This window comes from Lontra canadensis, unplaced genomic scaffold (genome assembly GCF_010015895.1).
Source record: "Lontra canadensis isolate GAN:19392208 unplaced genomic scaffold, GSC_riverotter_1.0 scaffold103, whole genome shotgun sequence".
In the NCBI taxonomy this organism is placed as follows: domain Eukaryota; kingdom Metazoa; phylum Chordata; class Mammalia; order Carnivora; family Mustelidae; genus Lontra; species Lontra canadensis.
The window spans coordinates 4,551,961-4,570,937 of record NW_022631097.1 but is presented as its reverse complement, the minus strand read 5'-3'; the positions used below and the strand labels follow the sequence as shown (position 1 = coordinate 4,570,937).

Below are 18,977 nucleotides of genomic sequence, written 5' to 3'. Positions count from 1 at the left end.
TATCATCTTAGGGTCCTGGGATTGAGCCCCACATCAGGCTCTGTGCTCAGCAGGGAGTCTGCTTAAGAATTCTTACTCTCCTTCCTCTGCCCTCCCTCTTAATAAATAAATAAATAATAAATAAATAAATATATCTTTAAAAACTATTCATTTTATTGTTATTTTCTGTTGTCTTTTAGTCACTATTTCATCTATTTCCACTCCAATATTTGTTATTTCCTTCCTTCTGCTAACTTTGGGCTTAATTGTTTCCTTTTTTTTTCTAGTTCTGTAAAAGTTAGGTTGATTTTTTTTTATTTTTATTAAAAAAATTTTTTTTTACATTTTTGCTATCTTGCACCTTAAATCTGCTTTTGCAGCATCCCATAGATTTTGATATATTGCATCTTTGTTTTTGTTTGTTTCAAGATATTTTTTGATATTGCCTTTTGGTTTCTTCTTTGACCCATTAGTTGTTCAGAAGTGTGTTGCTGAATTTCCACATATTTGTGCATTTTTAAGCTTTCCTCCTGTTATTAACATCTAGTTTCATGCCACTGTAGTCAGAGAAGGTACTTGGTATGATTTCAGTCTTCTTAAATTTGGTAAGACATTTTCATGACCTGTGCTGGAGAATGTTCTGTTTGTACTTGAGAAGAGCATGTAGTCTGCTGTTGTTGGATGGAATGATCTGCATATGTCTGTTAGGACCATTTGATCAAAAGAATGGTTCTAATGTTTCCCTGTTGACTTTCTGTCTGGATGATCTAGCCATTGTTGAAAGTCAGGTATTGAAGTTTGCTGCTATTATAGTTTGATTGTCTGTTTTACTCTTCAGATCTGTTAGCATTTGCTTGACATATTTAGGTGCTCTTACATTGGGAGCACATATATTTACAGCTGTTCTATCTTCTTGATGAATTGTCTCTGTTACTGTTTTGTCTTAAAAAGTTATTTTTTCTGTTGTAAGTATAGCTATCCTTGTTCTCTTTTGCTTCCCATTTGCATGGAATATATTTTTCCATCCCTGCACATTGAGCCTTTGTGTGTCCTTAAAGCTGAGGTGAGTCTTTTGCAGCAACTTATAGTTGGGTCTTTAAAAAAAAAAAAAAATCCAGGGGTGCCTGGGTGGCTCAGTCACTAAGTGTCTGCCTTCTGCTCAGGTCGTGATCCCAGGGTTCTGGGATCGAGCCCTGAGTCGGGCTCCTTGCTCCTTGCTCCTTGCTTCTCTCTCTCCCACTCCCCCTGCTTATGTTCCCTCTTTCGCTGTGTCTCTCTCTGTCAGATAAATTTTAAAAATCTTAAAAAAAAAAATCCAGCCAGCCACTCCATGTCTTTTAATTGGAGAATTTAGTCCATTTACATTTAGAGTAATTATTGTTAGGTATGGTTCCCTCGGCTGTTTTGTCAATTGTTTTCTGTTTGTTTTAGTATCCTGCTTATTTTGGTGGATGTATTAACACCAGAGCTGTGCTTGATTCTGTCCTGTTCTTACAGGGGTCCCTCTTGGTCCCCTGGGTGGCCTCCTGATTGCAGAAGCCCTCATGTTCTCTGGCAGTTCTCATTATCTGAGCATGGGTTCCTTTAGAATGGAGAGGAACCTCCTCCTTGTGCGATGGTCCAAACAAGGGGAAAGCAGGGTTAAGGAGATTCCATTAGGAAGAAAAAAGCCAGCATCTCTTGATTCCAGTTCCACGCTTGTTATTTTTTGATTTATTATCTTCTTTAGTTAGATTAATATCACTATCCATGTTTCATCTAATAAGCACTTTAACAACATAAACATTTGAATCAGCTACACGTTTGCTCTGCTAATAAATTAGCTCTCACGGGCACAATCCAGTATTTCCAGGGCTTTTGTTTTTTTGAAGTGTTTTTTTTTTTTTTCAATATCCATATGTAAAGAAAACTGATAATTGAGATTTATATACTAAAGTAGTGTATTCTTTATTAATATTTTTTGCATCGATTATGATATGACTGACATTACTATTAGTTGCCTGAAGAGATTTGGTCAGTTTGTTAAGAATGATTTTTTTCGGGGCACCTGGGTGGCTCAGAGGGTTAAGCCTTTGCCTTCAGCTCAGGTCATGATCTCAGGGTCCTGGGATCGAGCCCCACATTGGGTCCTCTGCTCGGCGGGGAGCCTGCTTCCCCCTCTCTCTGCCTGCTTGTGATCTCTCTGTCAAATAAATAAAAAATCTTAAAAAAAAAAAAGATGATTTTTTTCTTCTAACATTGGGTCTTCTGAAAATAGGCCATAATTCTACCATTAGCATAGAAAATGTCTCCCAGTTATCATTGGGTTTTGTGTTATAAACACACAAATATGGCACAGAAGTCTGTTTCAGGGTTAGAAAATTATCTTAATGGCACTTTGGGAAATTATTCAAGCTTGAATGGTTATGTGGAGAAGGATTTATGTAATGTGGATAAATATTTTTATGTAGAACAGTCTTAACATTTTAACTTACTGTTATTATTATACTTAGGTTTAGTATTAATATACACAAGCCAGATTTCCCCTGGCTGTCAGCTGTAGACCACTCATAGGTCCCAGAGGCCTCCCCCAAGTCCAGCAGTGTTAACATTTTAACTTATTATAACACTTAATTTTATTATCACGTTTATAAGTTCTTTCCTTTTTAGCCATAAAAATAGCTACATGGTGTGTTTTTGATGTATTTAAGCTGGTATGATAGAAATTAAGGTCTAAGTCATGGGTCTCAAATATAAACACACAAATCATGCATAAGGATATGTTCTGAGGGTCCAGAATTTAAAATCAGGGTGATTATATTTTTCCCATTCGTGGAAAGCTGTAGGTCACATAATTTAATTCGATACTTCATGATATGCAGTATGGAGTAGGAAGAGACCATGGGCTTTGATTTTAGAAGGATACCTGACTATGAACTCTGTCTCCACACATGTGACCTGTGTGCTCATCAGTTGGAAAAACAAATGCAATGACTTAAATGAGATACAGTTCACTTCCTTCTGCCTGACAAGGCAAGGGTGTGCAGATGGGACTGGCGGACTGGTTGGCTCCTCAACATGTGGCTTTGATCTGCATCCAAGGTGGTGCCAGCTTTCACTGCTCAAGGCTAGCAGAGAGGGGGAAAGAGGAGGGGGATGAGGAGCGTCCTTTTGAAGTACAGGGTTGTACACATCACCTCCACTTACCTTGCCTGCGAGAACATAGCTTAGCCACTCGAGGAAGCCTGGGAAGTATAGTCTCTGTCAGAGCAATGGCAGCCTTGCTCAGATGTGCTTGGGAAAGGGTATGATTCCCTTCCTAAGAGGAAGAAGAAAATAAGGAGGAGCTGCTTAACAATCTTGGCCAGGAGCCTTGACCAAATTACTCTTTCTTGATTCTTTTTGTAAAATGTTAAACTGTTTATAAAAATTTACAAAATATCTATTGACTGTTATCCTCAAAAGATTTTGATGAAGAGACATTTAATAAATATAAATATCCCTTCCATATTTTCTGGGGCTCATTTCTCTTATTACTTCTGGGTACAACTCTTAGTTTTTGAAATAAATAATCATATACATTCTCTTGCTGTGTAACAAATTACCACAAATTTACTGGCTTAAACCAGTAGCCTTCTCGGTTTTTGTATGTCAGGAGGCAGAGCCCAGCATAGCCCAGCATATTCCATGCTCAGGGAGTCACACACTGCAGCCAAGGTGTCAGCCAACTGCAGTCTCGTCTGGGGCCTGACTGCCTCATCTGGATCATTGGCAGAGTTCCTGTCTTTGCAGCTATGGGATCCAGGGTCCCGACTTCTTGCTGTCAGCTATAGGACTGTGTCCGAGAGGCCACTCCCACATCTTAAATCCTTCCTCCCGGATCTGAGAGGATTCACCTGGCTTCCTACCAGGTGGACTTCTCCAACATGGCTGCCAACTTTTTAGGCCACCAGGAGGGTTTCTAGAATGAGTCTGCTAACCAGACGAGACATTGTGTATAGCACAACTAATCATGAAGGTGACATTTCATTGCTGTTGCCATATTCTCTTAGTGAGAAGCAAGGCACAGGTCCTGCCCACACTCAAGGTGAGTGATTTCACAGAGGCATGAATGAGATCATGGGGCCACGTGGAAGTTTGTCAAGCACAATAGCTGTGTTTCATTTAAAATCACTTTGTATTACAAATGGTGAATTCCTGTTTGCCACTATCATTTCTCAGGTTTTGGTAAAGTGTCGATGGGGACTCTGTTTTTTATCAAATTAGAAATACCAGTCCATACTGAATCATGGAAAATATTTATGTACACATGTATTGGGAGAGAGAGAATATAAACATGAGAAGGGAGATGGAAAAATATCTTCTTCTGCTTTCCATTGTGGCTGAACACTGTTGGATGCCACAGATTTGGTATCATAAGAGGTACTCCACAAACCGACAGTATTGTGTGTAGAGAATATAAAAAGTCAAAATGGTCTATCTATAAAGACTAGCTCAGGAATTTGCTTCTTTGTCTCTTGCTGTCTTTTAGTTACCCTAATTATGACAGGTACACATTGAACAGTAGGCCTTTCTGAGCTTACATGGTATTTCTGGGCTCATTGTTTGTTTAGATTCTACAGAGCTTGAAAGAAATTGAAGTCACTACCCTAGGAAGTATGATACAGATTGTATACATAGTTCAGATGTGGAGATCTGGTGTCAAAATTAGCCTCAAAAGTTTTGTATCATCTATCAAATAATATAGTAAAAATGTAGTTTAAAAAAAAAACAACATTAGTAATAATCAGCATAAGATCCAAAATTTGCTTTTAACTCTGTAATATCCTCTTGTTTGTGATATGGATATTATTCCTGGCCTCCTTACTGCAGTCAAAGGCTAATTTTTCAGTAACATTGAGCATCATCCTGAAAGAATCCTACAGTGTCTGTCCATCCATCCATCCATCCATCCATCCATCCATCTGTCCAACAGACAGCTGTTGAATTCCCTTTGTAGTCCCCATACCGTGCTAAGTCTAGACATAGGCACAGTATTATGGTCTTTGGTCTTAAGGAAATTTCATTTCATATGACACACACCAAAGAAGTAGTGGGTGTCATTCCTGTTCTCATCCAATTTATAATGTCACTGATAAGATTATTTTAAAATAAATTTTAGTTAAATGCATTTATACACATATAGCTAGAGATGAAGAAATGATGTGCTATTTGAGAGTATAATTAAGAGAAATGATCAGTTCAATCACTGAACCCTTAGCATGTAGTTTATGAGTGCTTACTCCGCAATGGCTCCTCTTCTAGGTCTGAACCTGAAATAGATGTTAGGTAACCGGCTCCTTTTCTGCCTTTCTGTTCCTGGCCCTGTCTCTCATTTGGATGGAGGAAAATCACACGGTGAGGAAGGGGCTACAGCGAATAGAATCTTCAGAGGGCCTCACCTTCCCTGAGTTCTAAAGCAAGTGATAGTTTGCACAGGCTTCCTAGAACACTCTTCTCCTGCTCCACGTTCTTGTCTGTGGGATCACTGGGGTCATCTGACCAAGAAGTCTGTGATAGCCATGCCTTAAGATATGTCAGGGTTGGAAGATCTACACTTCCTGTCAGAATAAAAGAAAAACTACAAAGGATTCGTGTCCTTTGTTTTAAGACCAGATCTGCACATTACACTTCAAAGGAAGGGTGAACATGTCTGTCCATCCAATAGTGTCCCTTGGGAAGAAAAAATCTTCGACTTCAAAGGAAGAGCATGTCATCATTCCTGAGCTTCAAATGAAATGCTGTCTTTTCCTTTTCCTGACGAACGAGTGAAATTATAACAAAGACTTCCTATTAGGTTGAATCAGAAGGAATTCAGCTATTTGTGGTTACAGAGCAGTGGAACTGTAGGTCTTCATCCGCCATAAACTCACAAACCACTGATGGAAGTGTCAGGTGGGCGTAATTTATCTAGCGTGTCTTGAGGTAGGAAAGGGTGTAGTACTGAACTCAAACCTGTAATTACAGAACAAGACACAACGAGTGTGCCCTGTGACAGAATATCTGTATCCAGGCAGGCATGTTGCTATAAGGCAGACGCCGTGGCAGCTCAGGAAATTGAGCATTGCACAAAGCCTGATGTCTCTTTCTACACTTCTGAAAGGTCTTATTTTTATTACTCTGTTTATGTGGGACTTAGTTATGAACTGATGACACGAGCGAACTTAGAAATTTCATAGCTCGAATCAAATGCCTCTTTTGAGGTAGGCCTGCTTTCGAGGCAACACAAAACTGCATTCAGTGGGAATCTAAACAGAATTACACTCTGCTCTGTACTGCAGAGGCTACCGCACTAGTTATGGCAGATCACCAAGAAGGTCTCAAAGACAGGACCCCTTCAACTGTGTACTTCCTGACTGGAAACGTCCACCTTGAGAGGGGATGACAGCATCAGTAGCGTAAGAACCACTATCAGTGGAGCATCAGACTAAAACAGCAGGCCATATTCCATGACAAAAGATATTGTTGTAGCCCAGTGGCTTTATACGAGAAAGATTACCAGTGGTCCATTAAGATGTCGGCCTAACCCCCAAATTGACATACATCCCCTTTTCTAATAAGACAGAGTATACAGAACCATTGTATCTGTTGTAAGTGAATTCTGAAAGACCCAACCCTTTGACTAAAAATTTAGTTACTCAAAGTTTATCATAATGGAATTTGACCCTAGATGGTCCTTGACTATTGGCCTTCAATTTAAATAGTGCTTGCATAGGAAAAAGGACGGGAAAGAAAGTCTGTCTCTACTTTCCATGCCCCTCTCCCCCCATGCCCGCTGAGGGTACGTGTTAGCTGGAGAGTGTGCAGACACATTCTCCCATCTGGAGCAAGATCACTGTTAAGCTTCTGGGGCCTCAGCTCTAATGCCCCCCATGTGTTCTTGGTGCTGGCACCTAGGCCTGGGGCCAATGAGGAAGGATCCAGGTCTGGTTACTGTAACAGACCCCAGATAACAGCCTTGTCAGTGCACCCACCCTGTGCTGGTGGTGGTGATGTGGAGTTGGAAACCACGTTCCCGGCTTGCGGCTTCCCACAGGTGGGATCTCACTATCACAGATGGCCCAGCATGGTATGGCACGGGAGCAAGGGGCACATCTCTTTCCTTTCAGAACATGACTCACAAGGCGCTCACTTACTTCCAAGTGTAGCCATTTTGGAAAAACAGGGAAAGTGGATGTGGAGGGTGATTGATCTCTCTTCCCTGATAGCCTCCTGTTCAAAATCAGTTTCAGTGCTCCAGCATACCTTCCTTCCCCCCGCCCACCCTTGCAACTTTCCATTTATTTGTGCTATTCCTTTTTTTTAGTTTTTTTTAAATTGAAGTATGGTCGACACAACACACAATGCTGCATTAGCTACCTCTTTTATAACAGCTCCTTTGCCCAATCCAGACAAAATATTAGTCTTAATATGTTAGACATACGCAGAGAGTGAACCAGCACTGTGATCTCATTATTAGAGTCCCTGGGTAGTAGATATAAGACTTAGACAGATTGCGTTCTAAAACTTGCCACACACTGTGATCAAAGAACCATCTTTTTAAAAAAAAAAATATTTGCTCTTAATCAGGTAGAATTTGCTTATATAGTTAATAGGTTTATGGTGAGGATTACACCTTATATTTTGTTTTCCAGGGAATTAAAATATTTGTTAGAGAATGATTATCTTCATTTAAAAAAATAGGTTTCTAGCTTATTCTGGTGATCATTTCAAAATATATACAAATATTGAATCATTATATATGCCTGTAACTATTGTAACATATCAATTATACCTTCATTGAAAAAGTGAAAAAATTAAATTATGGGTGAAAGAATAATATATCCATCTGTCATTATGAATAAAACTCAGTTTTTTTGTTTACATTCTTTTGAAAAACTTAGGCTTCAATTTTTTTTCTCAAACAATGTTAATGTTATCTAAAGCACACATCAGAAGACAGTGGATTATTGCATATTTGTTTTAGAAAAGTAAAAAATATTTAGGTCATAAATATGTCTTTTGAGGACCGCTTTTGTAATTCTAGCTTTTTTTGTAGCAGTGTTAGACCGTGAATAGGCTGTGGTAAATTTATGCGTTGGCAGTATAACCTTCTTCCTACCAACCATCAGAATGTAGATGTTTCAGCTTTTAGGTACCAAGAAAAAACAGTATTTGTAGGACAAGAATTTTCCAGTGGAAGGGTATTCTTCCATGAAAATTCACATGGTCTTTCTTACAATAACTACATTATTGTCCTCAGGGAAAAAAAAAAAAGAAAAGAAAAAGAAAGAAAAAAAAAGAAAAACAAGAAATGGATGTACTCAGTGCCAGACCCATAATTCCCTCTCCTCGTTTTGATGACCAGGCATTCCAAGCAGGCTACAACAGATGTGAAAGTCCGTCCCTGCTCTATGACCTTCACCCCTCCTGCTGAGTGTGGGCTGTCTTCTTCTCACTGTGTCTGTCACAGAGATGAATCCCAGCAGTGATGAACTTGGAAACAATTAGGTGTGGCAGGCTTGGTTTCTTCAAGGCCCCTCTCTTTGGCTGGCAGATGACTGCCTTCTTACTGTGCTCTCACATGACCTTTCCTTTGGGCCCAAACCCAGTGTCTCTCCCTTCTTACAAGGATCTGGTCCTACTGGATTAGGGCCCACCCTAACTGCTTCAGTTTAGCCTGACCACCCTTTTCAAGACCCTGTCTCCAGTACAGTCACCTTCTGAGGTATGGGGGTTAGGGCTCCAACATATGAACTTTGGTGGGGAGCACACCAGTGCATAACAGAGTATAAAATGTGGAAAAATATTAACATCATGAGTGATGGGGCCCTCTATAAAATTTAAATTAAAACCTTTGTGGATTTCCTTATGTGCTTCTGTTGTATTCTCATACACAATATCTGAAAATACAAAGACTTCATATTTCCTGTGCTGTGTTTCTCTTTTGGCAGGCCTGGCAGCTTCGATTCAGCCACCTTGTGGGCTATGGTGCCAAGTACTACTCTTACCTGATGTCCAGGGCAGTAGCTTCCATGGTTTGGAAGGAGTGTTTTCAACAAGACCCCTTTAACAGGTAATGAGGGGCAGGAATTCTCCTCCAACGCCAGTAACCCCCCACCCCACTACATCTGAAGCCTGGCTGAGAACCTCAGCCACTTGCCACCTAGCCCACCCCACACCTTCTGACTGGGCCTCCCTCCCACTTCCGGAGACACAGCCTGACTCCGAACCTCTGCCTTGCTCTCTAGTGCTGCGCAGCTGCCGCACGCTGGTGATGGTGTGGCGCCCTCCCGCCATGGCCGTGGGGACCCTTTGTGTGAGAGCTCTTTGCTTCTCCAAAGTGGCCCTAGACTGCTCTGCTTCCACCCCTCCCCAGTGGGTTTCCTTAGTTGTTCCAGCCTCTCTTATTGTCTGTACCTGCTGCTGGGTCCTCCCTATTCTTTTGGACAGGCTTCCTTATTTTCAGCACAAGCTTCCAAGGATTCACTCCTGGGGAACAGCACCTGATTTCCTTTTTATTGCCCAACAAAGGACGTGCTACTGTTGTTCATTTGGGAGCAGCACCATTGGAAACTTTGATTATCAATGCTAGTGTGTTCTGGAAGGTTCCCCCCTACCTGACTTTGGAACACTTTCTTCCCATGTAAGACAGTGGCAGTCAGAAGATGGAGAGCTGCTCCCCCGACCATTCCTCCACAGCTCCCTTCGTGGGGTCCACTGACCACCACTTAGCGTTGGTAGCTGCAGAACCCCTGCCCCACATCGCCCCCCACTGCTTGCCTCCTAGGTGCCCTCCCGAGCAGCCCTGCTCACCATTTCCATCACCACGATGGGTAGTAGTTCAGACAGCACAATCCACAGCTGCCACGAACATGATTGTGTGGTGACTCTCGGCCCTGTCCAGAGCGCATTTCATCTAGTTAGCCGGTGACCGTGTGAGCCTTTAATGGTTCTGCGAGGAAATTGGTTGGTTGATTTCAGCTAGGGATGTAGGAAGCTCTCCCCCTTCCTTACAGTGGAGGCAGCCATGCACAGTGGTGGGCTGGAGAAGGAGAGAGAGCGGGTCTGGGATGGGCAGCCCTGCATCCCCAGGATCTCAGTAAGCTCCACCCCACAGGAAAAGCACAGGATTGCCCCACTGCCCCTTGAGTGGGCCTCCTCGTGATTCTCACAGGCTTCCCTCCAACACCAGGAAGCTCAGGGAAGTCGAGTTCTGGTCTCATAGAGTCCTTAGAAGGAGCTTCCTTTGAAAGCAAACCACTAATTATGATCTGGTCTAATACTCATTTAAAGCATCTTATCTGCTCACCACACAAATAAATACATCTCCAAATACCTCTCAGGCAGCCATGGGTGATGCTGTATCTTCACTGCTTTTATGTGGTTTAAAATTAATGGCCCCTTGGATTTTTAGAGTGCCCTAAAGTTTCCAAAGGGCACGTTTGTTATATCAATGGCAGCCTTCAGAGCAGGTACTTCTTGTGAGAGGAAACTGAGGCTCCGAGGGGACAAGCGGTTTGCCCAAGGCTTCCCAGCGAACAGACTGGAGTGAGATTATAAGGCAGGTCTGCTAATTCATAGCCCCTTCTCCCTCCCTGTCTCCTGCCGAGCCCCCAGCTTTTTATGCGGTTGGATGTAGGTTTGGATTTTCTTAGCATTTAATAATCACATTCAGTTCCAAAGCCTTTTGAACTTGAATCTGATGTAATAGAATTTTTAAATGTTTTACAGCTTGGTACCCACATGTTATTTTGTCTTCCGCCCTTTACACACTGCAGACATTTGGTCTGCTTTTCAGATTTTATTATTTTCAAAGGACCTAAAGCCAAAATTGACTATAATAAATCAGTTTGGGGGATTATGATTCTTTACTGGAGATTTCTTTAAACTAGGCAAAATATTATCTTGTTTAAAGGAGCTGCACTTTACTAGAAAACCATATACTATTAAATACATATATTTCCAAGCATTTATATCTTGTTTATATGTGCATTCTTGCCTAGACATGTAGTTTGCCCTACTTTTATAGACGTGTAAAAGTAAGCTAGTAAAAATATTCACTGGACTAGAAAATTTCTAACCTATGTCAAAAGATCCTTTTTGATCCCGCTTCTGAAGAATCCCCAGACTGGAAGTCTCACCAGAAAGCCAGGCAGCGCAGACCTGAGGCACACCAAGAACCAGAGGCCCGAGAGCAGGAGTCCGCCTAAGGGGAGGGAGCTGCAGACTGGGGCTGGCAGGAGATCTGGCCCCCCAGGCCGGGGGTCATGTGGGGCCTCTCAGCTGCCCTGTCCCTTCCCTGGGTGGGCCCAGCCTTCTGTCCATGATTCCTAATTCATGACACACTTGGCCTTGGCACCCACACAGTGTTTGATCTCAACATATTTTTGACACTGTAATACATCAAAAGTTCTGATTAAAAACCATGTTCCCAACATTGCCCATACATAAAGATGCTCCAGAAATAGTGCGATGAAAACAGCATCATTTATGTAACTTATTTCATCATGGTGTATAGTCATCTATCATAAAAGGAATTGCATTTTCCATAAAATACAAAAATAGCACTAAATTGCTTGTGTCCAGGTGCTGTTAAGTTGGAGAATTTCTGTCTGCAAAAATTCTTCCAAATCTGCCTGCAGGTGTTGTAATAGACAATATTCCCTATAGAACCCAGCAGACAAAGAGCATCCGAGGTCAGGAGTCAGTTTCCTATTCCGTCATTTACCCTTAGCTGAGCTCTGCCTCTCCAGGTGTAATTAAACCTCTCCTGCCAGCTTTGTCTCCTCCACTTTGATTTCACAGTGTTGTTTTTCTGTGGAAATCTCAGTGGAAATAAACCCCAAATCTCACTTTAAGATCTCACCCAAAGGTGATGGACAATGGGATAGCTTTTACTTATTATATCCTACCGAAACTAAATAATCCTTTCTTCGAAGAGAGATTGTTTGCTATGACATGAAAAGCTGAAAATTCAGTTCTCCTTTTATAGTAAATATTTCACACGTGGTTTTACTTAATCAGAATAATTTAAAAATTGGAATTAGAGTTTTAGAAGTGAGAAAATGGAGGGCAGGATTGTCTCATGGTGGCAGTTTTTCTGAATAAGATGTCAGTGTGGCTTCATTTTGAGAAACTAGGACAAGTGTGAGCTGGGGCTGTAACAGAGTGTCCTCTCTCCCCCGCAGGGCGGCAGGGGAGCGCTATCGCAGGGAGATGCTAGCACACGGCGGGGGCAAGGAGCCCATGCTCATGGTGCAAGGTAAAACAAAACAAGGATTGGTAACTTCTCCGTGATCCCCCCACCTTTTTTTTTTTTTTTTAAAGGTTTTATGGGTTATATGTATGTTTTTAATTATTGAAGTATGATTGACCTACAATGTTGTATTAGTTTCAGGTGTACAGCTTAGCGATTGGACAGGTCTGTATGTTACGCCATGCTCACCACTGTAAGCGTAGCTACCGTCTGTCACCAAACACTGTTATTACAATATTACTGACTATATTCCCAATGCTAAGCTTCTCAGCTCCGTGACTTATTTTATAACCGACAGTTGGTACCCTCCATCTATTTTGCCCATACTCTCACTGACCTTCTGTTTTTTGGGTTTTATGTTTTAGTATTGGTTCTTTGAATTATGTTTTTGTATTATCTATGATGAAAGCTGTTCATATTCAAGTGTCTACATTTTTCCCTTTAGAGATGAGGCTTCCACTGTGTACTTTGTTCTGAGCATCTATTTATTATATCCCAAACAACAATTTAATTTTTAGTTATTACCATTTCTTCAGATGCTGGCATAAAACTTCAAGGTTTTAACTTTTAAAATGTTGCTAACACTCTAATAGAAAGTTTGTAAATTTGTCATAAATTACCAGAAAATTTGCTTTTTAGATTTTAACAGGTCTCAGTGCATTTCTTTAGCCTAAAGAACTCATTTATTTCTTTCTCCAAAAGTTTAGCTAGACCTTTTCTAGAAATCCCAAGGCAGTGGGCTGGACTTTTTACCCAATGAAAAATGAGAACCTAATTAAGTCTTCTCTTTCAGGTACCACAATGCTAGTTTTCCTATGTGATGTGGAGCGTTAATTTTTTCATTTAAGTATTTTCACTGAAAATTTAATTATAAATGGAAGTGGCCATCATGATTTTGCACAAAATGTTCTCAGAAATATTTTAAGGAAGATGTGAATATCCCTGGATATTCTCAATATATCAGCAGTTATATCTTCAGCTGACCCCTCTAAGTAGCTGACAAAAATTGCTTTTAGGGGACAGATCTGGTGTTGGAGAAGTAGGATAGTAATTGGTCTGACATAAATGTTTCCTTGCCTACATCTGTTGCATCTAATACCTATGGCCCGTTCTCACAGAGCTCCTTCCCTCCAGCTGTTCCTTTACTCAACATGCCCACGTTGAGGGCTCCTAGGCTCCTGGCACTGTTGTGGCCCCGTGCTGTGCTGAGGGCAGGAATGAAGGACACATGGACAAACACCCCTTTCTTGTGGAACTTGTATTTGGTCAACTTGGCCCGGAGTGTGCGCTCTTCCTGGCACAATCTACCCAGCACCGTAGTGTGTTTAAGAAAACAAATCAGCCGGCCCAGAGAGCCCACAATTTCATGTAGCCTGGCCCAACCAAGAGGACAGAAGTCCCCCACAACAACACTTTGGTCTCCCGGCAGTACACTGTGCCTCCGAGTTGTCCTCCTGAGATGCAGAAGGCCTGGCGGTAGTGCTTCAGTTTCCACTTGCACCTTAATGGCCCATCCTGAACTCTGCTACAGCCGGGGAAGGGTTTTACATGGTTTACACGCTTGATTAGTTTAATCTCCTAGCACCCTTTGAGGTAGGAAGGGTCACTATTCCCATTTTCCAGATGCTGCAACAGGTCAGGTCCTTGACTCATGTTACAGGCAGTGGGTAAATCAGTCAGGATTTGAACCTGTGACTTCTGGCCGCAGAGACTGTGCTCTTCAGCAGTCTGTGCTGTTTCACGTGTTTGCAGAACAGGACACTGGGGTAAGAATCTCTTATGGACCCACGTAAAAGGAAAATTCCTCAGCTCATAATAATAAACCACTGAGAGTACACATCGTGTGTTTCTCAGCTGATAGTTTCTGGTCCCTCACAGAAAGCCCACTGTGAGTCAAGAAGGGGTACTTCACTTTGCTTCCTCCTGTAGGTTTTCTGTTACGTATTCTCTCCCAGTAGCCATGCTTAGCTTTTCATCTTTGAGACCAGGATCTAAACACTGTCTGCACAGAAATATTAGCTTACATATGGCTCCCTCAAAAGAAAAAAAAAATTAAATCCTTTTCTATGTTTGTCCTTTGGCTGGTGTATTTTTCTACTCACTTCCAAGAATGTTGTAACAAACCTCTTTAAAAATTCCATTCTTTATATGTAAACATCATTGTGTTAAGAAACTTAATATTTTCCACACTGAAATTTGCACACTTGGGAGAGAAAAACAAGACTGTGGTTCAAACCAGAGATGATAAAGCATTCAGATTCCAATTAACACCAACAATAGAATGGTTCTGCTTTTAAACTTTAATATTTTTCTTAATGTTGTTCTGTCAGATTTCATTAATTCACATGATTTGTTACATGTCAGAGATGAATGGGGGACGTGCAGAGAAGTTTATGACTGTTGTCACTTTATAGGGCTGGATTTGTAAGACAAGACCAGCAGTGGCTTCTCATTTTCTCTTAGGCAGCCAGCCTTACCCCCAAATAGGAATGTCTTAGGGGATGGCTCATAGCCAAACACTGGGGTCTCCTGAAGAGTAGTAATTGGTGAAATTACTAAGAGTTGTGATATAAAAACCTAAGCAATCTAGTAGGTGTTATTCTTGTATGAAAATGTAATTTTTTATAGGTGTTTATATATGTTACTTAGGTGCCTACTACATAAATGCAAGGAGTTACAGAGTTATATTAAGTACCAAAAGATAAAGAAAGAATACCTCCCTTCAGACTATGTGCCTCCTTGACCAAACGACAACTTTATTAATCTCCTACTTTAAGACTTAACGTTTCAAATGAACTCCAGGCTATTCCTTAGAGTCAGAATACCTCTGCCTTGTACTCATGCTCTTTGAACGATACATATTCAAAGAAATCAAACACACCATGCTATTGATCTTTGAATAATAAAGACGACACAGGTGACCTGTGTTTAGAATGAATCGACATTAGCTCTGAGTCCCTTGATCTTTTCTGGTCCCTCCAACAGATGAGCCTCCTTGTGGGCAGAACCTGGTCTGAGGGAAGTGCTGGAGAACATGGCATTCCTCTTCCTTTTCTCCTGCTGTCCGCTCCACGTTCCTTAGTAAAGTTTCCTGCCACACAGCCTCGTCTATGTGCTGACTCTGGCTCTGCACCAAGGGGACCCCACAGGGCAATCCAAGCCACAGTGAGAGGCTGTGTCTTTGCCCTCAACACTCTAAACACCATTTGAAAACAATGCAGTGGTTACATAGTCGTTCAAACAGCATCCCCCTTCTGGGAGAAGAAGACAGGTCACATGGTACAGCTACCCAGTAGTAGTTCGGCTACTTCTTGAGAAAGTCCCTCACCCTCCCTCAGGGAGAGAAGGTGTGATTGGACGTCACAACTTGACTTCCTTCTAACGAGCTTGTCCTCAGCTCCTTTCTGGGTCCACGTGGGGGGGAAGGGGGCACGTGGGTGTTGCCCAAGTGATGGAACAGATGCAGTAGAAGGAGCGTTACAGATGGAAGTTCGGTCCTTATCTACTTTTAAACATATTCATGGCCCATGTAAAGATATAGGTTATAAGCACAATATTCATTTACCCCCTCCTCAGCAATTTGGCAATACTTGACCAAAACCAGCTTTCTTCATTGCCAAGAATTCTGGGGTGAGGTAGAGCTCTCTGTATTTCATTGCCCTCATGGAGGTTTTCTGCTCTTCATTTTATACACCTCCCGCCAGGGTGTTTTAGTTTATATTAAGTATCACATTTCTGAGTCATAAAAGAACTTAAAGTTTTGCTTAAAAGAAACAATGGTGTTATGGTATTTTCATTCATTTTGCTATTTTTTAAAGTCTATACTAGGATACTTTTAAGTGTGCCGTGGTGGACATGATCCAAAGTCCGGCTTCTGTTACAATTGTTTCAGAAAATGTATGGTTTTCTAGAAGACAAACATGCAGTAAGGTTTGTGAGTGGCAAGGGAGTAATATTTGCACCCACAGGGAAGCAGAGTTGTTTCTTATGACACCAAATACAAGAGTGGAATGATGTGACTATTGGCGAAAGAAGTTAGATGATTTCAGCAGTTTGTGAATGACAGACCTTACTCACATAGGTCTTTCTTTGTAAACTATCTTCTTGTGTTGTAGGCCCTGTCAGAGTTTGGGTAAATGGCCCTTGTTGGGTTTTTAGGTTCAGATTTATCTTTTAGATAATCAGAACAAAACTAACATTTTGAGAAACTACTCTATGCCAGGGGCCTTCTGCTTTGCTACCTAATTTAGTCCCCTGTACCTAGGCCATATGGTCCCCGTTTTCATGGATAATGAAACTTAGTCAATGTTCATTCTCTTTCTTTGCTGCCTCTCCTCCTGACTCCCATGTCTTCCTCAGCTGATCTCTCAATTCTGTCTTGAGATCAAGCTGATCTTTAGAACATGGGAGATGTCAGAGACATGAGCCTTCAGGCCTTCGTGAGCCCCCAAAGCCTGCGGTTTATTGTTTTTAATGCCACATCTAACTAGTGACAGAGAGGCCTGCCTGCCATCCACTGATCAGCAATAAAATTTTCCTTAATCTGTTTTTGTAGGAGCTCCTTTAGACTTTTGTGGTAAAGCTATCAACTTAGTTTATAATCATTTTTAGTCATGGTGGTTTGAAGAGAAGGATTCTCACCACAGCCAAACAAGCTAGATGCCCAGTGAAGTTTCATGTTTCTGCCTCTGGTTATAGCATTCCTTGTGCTCTACCCTTCAACCTTTGCACAAAGAATTTTATGGGGGAAAGGAAAGGTTAAAGTCCATGACTTTCACATTCCAGGAGGTTGTTTCCAACTCTAAACAACTTCACTTCTGTGTTTGTTTCCAGAAAAGACACTCTCAGCTTCATTTTTATGTCTCTGAGGCCAAAAGCAGTATGCAAGTAGAAATACAAAGTAATAACTTGACTGAGTTTTTAAAAAGACCAAACATCAGATAAGACTAAAAGAAATAGTAGATAAATGAGTTCATTCTCAGTGGAACTCCCTTCAGTTTGTTTTTCTGTGTTGCCAAACTGACTCATGAAACCAAAGTCTAGAAGCCCACAGGACCTTACCTTAAGCTGATTAAAATCATAATACCTTACATTTCTGCAGAGCTTTATGGTTTTCAAAACACATTCATTTTTGCTATAATTATCCTGTATCATCTGGTCTAACTTATTATGTGTTATTTTTCTCCAAGAAATAAACCAGAGGATCGTGGTTTATATTCCAAGAGATCATCCCTGTTGAACCTCAGGGACATTAATATCAACAGTGATAACTACTTTTTTTTTTTTTTTAATAACTACTGTTTTCTTTAAAAACATTCTGGGTCCTGGTTGCAGTGAGCACACCTAGCACTCGGCTCTTGCTTTCACACCATTTCGCCATTAAAAGGAACCAGAGCTCTTTGGATGGTTGATTCTAGGGCTGAGTGTAATAGTGTGAGCCAGGAGCACCTGGAAATAAGAAACACACATGAGGATGGGTGTGTATGTCAAAGGGAGACAAATGCCCACTAAAAGAGTTCCCAGTGGTCAAAGCCATAACAATTTGCACAACCAAATAAGGCAGTTATTGGAATATAGCACAAAGTATAAAATTTATGTCTGTGAGTCCATACTGATATAAATTATTGAACGAATAAATAAATAAATGGGGAAATAAACAAATCAATCCCCCATGCAGAAGAATTTCAAATAATTTGTACCGGTAGTCCTCCCTCAAGGAAGTGGAGCGTAACTCCCCACCTCTTAAGTGTGGGCTGTGCAGAGTGACTTCCTTCCAAAGGAATCCAATACGGAAGGGGGTGGGGAACGGTTACAGTTATTTTTGTAGAGAAGCTGAGAAATACTTCCTCAGTCAGGTGTTCAAGGTCAGCCTCAGCTGTGAAGCCATGGTGGTAGGATATACCCATGATAGGACATGCTGAAAAGGGGACTTCACCTCTGTGGTCTTCCCTCCCAAACCCATAACCCAAACTGAGGGACATAGTGCAAAGTACCTGAACAGTACACCTCAAAACTGTCAAGTTCAGGGAGTCAGAGAAATGTTCAAGGTCCAGAGAAACCTAAGGAAGTGTGACAGACAGGTACATGCTGAGTGGTGTCCTGGATGGGACCTTAGAGCTGAACAAGGACGTTAGATAAAAACTAAGGAAATGTGAATAAAGTATGACTTTAATTATCAGTAATATTGGTTTCTGTTGTGACAAATTGGTTAACCAATGAATACTGGTTAACTAGTTGTGACTTGTGTGCCCAACCAAGGGAAGCTATTAACACCAGAGGAGATGGATGGACTGACGGGGTGTGCTGCATGGGAACTCTCTGTCCTCACTGTTCTTCAGTAAATATAAAACTATCTTTTAAATTGTCAGTATTAAAACAAAAAAAGCGTCTCTGGTAAGATTTTTGGTAATGACACTGCCATCTGTGGTTTGCCTCCTTGCCCCACCCCCCAACTCCGTTTGCTACATTTCCACGCATTTATTCTGAGGGCCATGAGAATGCACGGAGAATATTTCCAAGGCAGGTAGTGTCAAGATCAGATTGATGGTTTATAGTATCCACTGCCTGCTGAGGAGGGACTGTGGTAAGCCTGGTTTGAATAGGCTCCTTGCTCCTTGCAGTAATCTGGGTGAGAGATGAGGGCGACCAGCCCAGGAGAGTAGGCAGTTGGGATGAAAAGAGGTTTTCTGATCGAAGACTGTTTATGAAGGAAGAGCAGCTGAGCTTGGAATTGATTCTGCGT

General features: G+C 41.5%; 1 protein-coding gene across 1 annotated transcript in view; it reads left to right on the top strand.

Moving 5' to 3' along the window:
• The window catches only part of MIPEP (mitochondrial intermediate peptidase), a 167,165-nt gene that overhangs the window by 130,416 nt on the left and 17,772 nt on the right, over positions 1–18,977 (top strand). The window contains exons 17-18 of the mRNA XM_032838178.1: positions 8,931–9,052; positions 12,168–12,241. Coding sequence (XP_032694069.1) covers positions 8,931–9,052; positions 12,168–12,241 — 196 coding nt within the window. The remainder of the gene's footprint in view (positions 1–8,930; positions 9,053–12,167; positions 12,242–18,977) is intronic.